The 6000-nt window shown below is 37.9% G+C and overlaps 2 protein-coding genes across 8 annotated transcripts in view; both read right to left on the bottom strand.

The window, feature by feature from the left end:
* Nucleotides 1-860, bottom strand: part of sinhcafl (SIN3-HDAC complex associated factor, like) — a 19374-nt gene extending 18514 nt beyond the window's left edge. For 2 of the 4 annotated variants that reach the window (XM_062067985.1, XM_062068011.1), the window contains exons 1-2: nt 698-860; nt 1-25 (exon numbers count right to left, since the gene is read on the bottom strand). The exon at nt 1-25 is cut by the window's left edge and continues 154 nt beyond it. The gene's annotated coding sequence lies outside the window, so the exon portion shown is untranslated. Of the gene's footprint in view, nt 26-386; nt 581-697 lie in introns of those variants that run through there. The other 2 variants (XM_062067994.1, XM_062068004.1) reach the window with 2 other exon arrangements.
* Nucleotides 861-1372: 512 nt separating this feature from the next.
* The window catches only part of LOC133635529 (DENN domain-containing protein 5A-like), an 84939-nt gene continuing 80311 nt past the window's right edge, over nt 1373-6000 (bottom strand). For 3 of the 4 annotated variants that reach the window (XM_062028729.1, XM_062028738.1, XM_062028745.1), the window contains 3 exons: nt 3390-3513; nt 3128-3296; nt 1374-2833 (listed from right to left, as the gene is read on the bottom strand). In XM_062028729.1, the coding sequence (XP_061884713.1) occupies nt 2650-2833; nt 3128-3296; nt 3390-3513 (477 nt within the window). In that variant the 3' untranslated portion in view covers nt 1374-2649. Of the gene's footprint in view, nt 2834-3127; nt 3297-3389; nt 3514-6000 lie in introns of all 4 variants that reach the window. The other variant, XM_062028753.1, reaches the window with a different exon arrangement.

Raw genomic sequence — 6000 nt, 5'->3', positions numbered from 1 at the left:
GTGAAATCCCCTGGACGAGTGAGACCTTTTGACAACAATGCATTAAGTGCTAAAATGACAGACAACACTGCTAACCTTCAAATGGCGCTTAAAAAAATAGACGCATTTCAAGCCACTTTATTCAATAAAAAAATAATTTTGACACTTTAAAGCTTCAAGCGTTCACAAACGCGTTCTAAGAACAAAGAACGTCACTGTGTTAAAAAGTTCGAACATTAATCACATCCATTGATCAGTGATCTACCGTGTGACTGTTCGATGACAAAGTAGCAATCCTAACAGACAGCAAGTCAGTCACGTCTCTCAAACGGAGAAACAAAAAGCTACGTTGAAATACATCAAACACTCGTTATACCATGGTGAAATTGTGTTTCACTTTGCATTACCCGCTCAAGTTTCCAGTGTTTGTTAAAAGGCGAATGTCGCGTTAAAGAGGCCCTCCCTTTAAATTCAAACTATTGCCCGCTAGAGCGCCAAATATGGTTCATTGTTGTTAGCCGTTAGCATGCTAGCTAGCTCGCTGCGCTACCATCACCACGCCATGCTGCCATTCACCCCCGTTGTCTGCCGCGCTTTGTGCGTCCGACTCACAACTACGAGTCAACACTAAACATCCAAAGCGGGTTTGTTCATTCCACACAAATTAAAATAGCACCGTCATACACATACAATTAATAAGAACAAATCTGAGACTTACCGAACAAAAACTTCAAAAAAATATTCGCCGTTTTCTTGTCACACACTGCGCATGCTCTTACTATGACTGCATACAGCTGGCCATTAAAATGTGATTAGCATAAAAACACGGAATGAACAGCGCGAGCTCACGTTGACCATATAAGGCGTGCGGCCGTATAGTTTGAAACTGAGTCGACCAATCGCGTACGAGCAAAAAGGATACGGCACGCTGGGAGTCGTAGTGAACTATCAGGAAGACAGCTCTTGGTGACTGCTCTTGGGAGTCATTTGAAACTCAAACACCCATAATGCACCAGGTGTACCCTTTGAAGATAAACACCCATTTTGACATGGCGCGAACGAGTTTGTTTACATGTTCTCGGCTGACAAAGGAAATATCTTCAAAAGCTCACATAGGCCAAGTTGGAAGGAACATTCGACGAGAAAGTTTACTTTAGTAGAAATTTGTCATATCCACACCATCCTGTATTTTAAAAGTGCGCATTAAGATCAGCTACAAACAAACTATTTAAAATTACTGCAAAACATTCCTATGGTCATTTTTCTTGTATTATTTTTAGACGAGGCTAAACATACCGTTTACATGTATGACCTCAGGTTAAATAATTTCTAAAATGTATACTTTTCTAAAGTATGCTATATTCGTACTGAAATCTTAAGTAAATGAACGTAGAAAACAAAAAGTGCATTGCAGATGTTTTATTCTTCATATATTTTACACTGTACAAGGTATCTTACTTAGTAAACACTACATTATACAGCTATTCCAGTAAATGTACAACTGTTTTGGAAAACAAAAATATATATCTTGCAAGATGCTCATGTATGAGTTCATTCCAGACACTATTGGCACAGAAAACAAAGTCCATCAATTATCAAATATCTTTCTCTGTGCAGTCAAGTTCATTGTGAGAGATATGGCCTAAAGTGACCTTGATAAAGGCTTTACAGGGTGTAGGCGGGTGTGGGTTTGGGGCGGGGAGTAATTTCTGCTCTAGAAAATGCATAGCAAGAAACCGTAACAAAATGAGATGGGGGTTAATAAAAGTACTAATTTTCGCTCCCAATTTGGATGGCTACAGCAGACAAGCATCCTTTATCTCAAGTAGTCGACATACATTTTCTCCCAAGACAGTGACAGGAGTACAAAGGCTTGGATGATGGGTCAGGGACTCGGGCTGGATGGAAGTATTTACATCAAGGCTGTCGTTTCTAACTTCTTTAAAAATAAAGCTGGACCACACATCTCTTGTGGAATTGGAGGCGAACAAATAACTCATTATTTTGTATCCCCTCAGAGATATTTACCATTTTGGGGAACTGTCAATATCATGCAAGAAGAACACTTTTTCCTGGTACAAAGGTATTTCACATAAGATCTGCATACATTTTTATAAGAAAAAGCTGTAATGTAAACAACTTTTGAATTCCTTTGTAAATTCCAGAGTTCAATTCTCCCTTCCTGTCATATACATACTTATAAAGCATACATCTACATTTGCTTTAAACTCTGCATTATGACATTAGAATCTGAGTTGACAACAGAGCAAGCAACTTGACGGAGTTTACAAAATAATACTGTTTTTCTCTGACAAAATATATTAACAGTTCTGAACCTCCACATCCCCTTAAATATAGCCATAGTCAGCAGTTCACTTAAACAATTAAAATATTTAGCTTTCGATAAAACATTATAGCACAAGAGGGTCATTGTCAATAATGTGGAAAAAAACATGGTTGATAATAGAAAACATGTTCATAACATGACCACATCATTGTGGATAAAAACAACAGATTTTAAAAGGCTCATTGCACCTAATACAGTATATGGCAAATATAACAGTATCTTGAACATAAGCCAAATATGTTGTCTGTAAAGAGTCTTTTCCTGCATATAAAAGGTTTACTTTTAATTGGTACGGCTATGCTCATCTGTGGAGATGGTTTGGTTTAGATGCCGACACCTTTGATGAGCGATGCTTCCAGGGTGATGTTGAACTCCTGCAGAGTCTGGAGCACTCGGATCAGAGAGTTGACCAGTGAGCGGTCCTTGATCAGTGCGGCCTCCTCGTACATCTGAGCAGTGATTGGACAATCTGCCAGCAGCGCGATCCAGTGATGCAGCAAGTGATCCCTAAGAGAAACAACAAAAGTAGTACAGTGAATGCACCTGTACGTCTTTATCATTTAAGTACCATTTTCAAAAATGGAAGCATGAACACTATTATCTTTGATAAAACACTGTAGTGTCATTAAAATATGTAGTAATGCTGTTAGGTTTCTGAAATACTGCAAAAGTTATATCCAGGATCAGAACATTTCATCAGGCATTATTTTTTTTAGTATGAGAGTTATAACGGTGCTTTGCTTTGTTTGTCAGAAGGTGAACCCTTTTAATTTTAACTACAAACAGATGTTTCCTGCCTACCTTGCACCCAGACAAATGAGCATCTGAAACTTTCCGTCCTTGCCAATGTTTCGCGACGTGTTGTTGATTGCGCGCATGAAGCGGCAGAAGTGGCATACTCTGCTTTGCCAATTTTCATCCGGATTCACCTCCCGCTGCTCAGCGCTTTCAAAGTACACCTGTGCCTTTTCTGTTGCACATCATTAAAAGAACGTTAATGCTTTGATAATTTAAAATAAATAACTCAAATGTGTTTTTTTTTAAAAGGCATGGTGGCTCTTACCCAAGAAGTCCCAGATGAAGACATTTTTAAAAAGTCGGGGTGATTTGAAACCGTGCTGGAACACCTGCTCCAGAGCCCAGACGAGACCAAACTCCCCACAGAGCAGAAGAGTCAAACTGCCTCTCTGTGAAGAGAAACAACAGATCCGATTGTAAGAAAACATTCTAAAAAAAATTAAATAAAACATTGATCATTATCCCAAATAACAACTTAAAGGTACATTTTGCAGTGGGCTCCAAATAAAAAGTTTTGAACCAACAAAAAAAACAAGTAATGGCTTCCAACATTTTACTGGTACTTCAAAATAAACAACATTTTAAATAGTACTGAACATCCTTTGCTGTCAATGTTATTGTTTGTAAACACAGCTAGAATTGGGACAGTGACAGTTTTTTTTATGATTTTGCCTTTACAGTGTACACCACCACAATGGATTAGAAATAAATCAACAATAATAATAAATTAGTCAACATGTAATTGAAGTGCAGACCTTAAATTTTAATTTAAAAGCTGTAACAAAAATGAACCATTCAGAAAAGCTACAAGTACAATATTGGATTGAGTGTGCCCAAACACACTGAATATATAAGCACTATTTTAACCCTTTGATGAAAATAATTTGCTGTAGATTAAAGCCTGTGGACATTATTACATCCATCCATCCATTATATGTATTAAACAAGATACATCTACTTACAATTATGTCAGTTGAATTACTGAAAATGAAATGGATATTGTCTACATAATGTACTTGTAGCTGTAATTCTTAAATGGTAAATGTCATATATTTGTCAAGCCTCTTAAACCAAAGCATAACTCAACATTTTAATCACATATGGATTTGTTTATTGATTTATTTCAAATCCATTGTGGTTGTGTAATGATGGGTATACTGTTAATTCGACGTTTACAACAACAACATTGATAGCAAAAGACACAAAAGTTGTGGTTAAATTTACAGTACCACTCAAATGTTTACTTACCTACTGCTATAATTTAAGTGTTTTAACACTATTTATTGGGGGATGTAACGATACAAAAATGTGACATCACGGTAATTGTAACCAAAATTATCGAGGTTATATATGATAATGATAAATGGGTTATACTTGTATAGCGCTTTTCTACCTTCAAGGTACTCAAAGCGCTTTGACAGTATTTCCACATTCACCCATTTACACACATATTCACACACTGATAGCGGGAGCTGCCATGCAAGGCGCTAACCAGCAGCCATCAGGAGCAAGGGTGAAGTGTCTTGCCCAAGGACACAACGGACGTGACTAGGATGGTAGAAGGTGGGGATTGAACCCCAGTAACCAGCAACCCTCCGATTGCTGACACGGCCACTCTACCAACTTCGCCACGCGAATAAGGTTATCGTTATTATTGCAGTAATGTTGAATATGCTCAAAAAGTATTTATATACACACTGAAATCTTTTTACCAAGTACTTTTTGTTTCAAATAACTAAAACAAATAAAGACACTGTTAAAAAACCTACTATTTTGCATGTTGTGTATTTCACTGAGTGTTTTAGTTTGAGTGTTTTAGTTTTAGTATTTATCCATTTTAATGGCTGAGCTTTTATTGTTTGAAATATTGGTGAAATACGTTAATGTCTCTTGTTTTCATGTTAGCTTTAAGTAGCAAGCTCAGTCTGTGAGTTTATCAAAGTGCAGTTTCGATAATATTAATTTAAAACGGTAAAACTAACTGTTGAGAGTTTTACAGCAGTTATCATAATTACCATTTAAATGCTCGGTTTTGTCCGGCCCATCGAACGCCGAATGTCTCTAAAAGTATATGGAAAGTGGGCTTAGCCTTTGCTGCCCTGGATGCTCAGCTGAATCCCTTTTTGATTGACATCAAAATGAGCGAATCAGCGATCTTGAAGTTAAAGTTAAAGTTAAAGTACCAATTATTGTCACACACACACTGTTTTTGGTGAAATTTGCCCTCTGCATTTGACCCATCCCCTTAATCACCCCCTGGGAGGTGAGGGGAGCAGTTGGCAGCAGCTGTGCTGCGCCCGGGAATCATTTTTGGTGATTTAACCCCCAATTCCAACCCTTGATGCTGAGTGCCAAGCAGGGAGGTAATGGGTCCCATTTTTATAGTCTTTGGAATGACTCGGCCGGGGTTTGAACTCACAACCTACCGATCTCAGGGCAGACACTCTAACCACTAGGCCACTGAGTAGGACATATAAACCACTGCCAGAGCATTTTTCAAGTCTCATTCCGTTGTTCCTAGTTGATTTAGCGATTTTAACAATCCTTTAAGTAATACTTTCCTTATCAAGTGTAGCATTTTCTATCTCTTATTGGAAACTGTGCTGGTATTTAGAGAGTGGCTGAAATTGAGCTTCCCCTACTTGAAAGACCAGCAGCCGCCACTGGTCTATATATTTGTCACAATTAAATACTTTGTAAAACTTGTCATTCAGCCAATCTAAAATGACTGACGGTTATGGCTGTCAATCACAGCTGTCTTTCGCAAACATGTATGCCCGTTGCGCATGCATATTGAACCGGTAAGTGAAATCCTACACCTTTCCAAACATTGCTTTTCTAACAACGTTATCCTTTTGATGCGTGCGTGTGTATTA

Source organism: Entelurus aequoreus, linkage group LG02 (assembly GCF_033978785.1).
Source record: "Entelurus aequoreus isolate RoL-2023_Sb linkage group LG02, RoL_Eaeq_v1.1, whole genome shotgun sequence".
Classification (NCBI taxonomy): Eukaryota; Metazoa; Chordata; class Actinopteri; order Syngnathiformes; family Syngnathidae; genus Entelurus; species Entelurus aequoreus.
The sequence above is the reverse complement of the archived record's forward strand: the minus strand, read 5'-3'. Positions and strand labels throughout refer to the sequence as shown.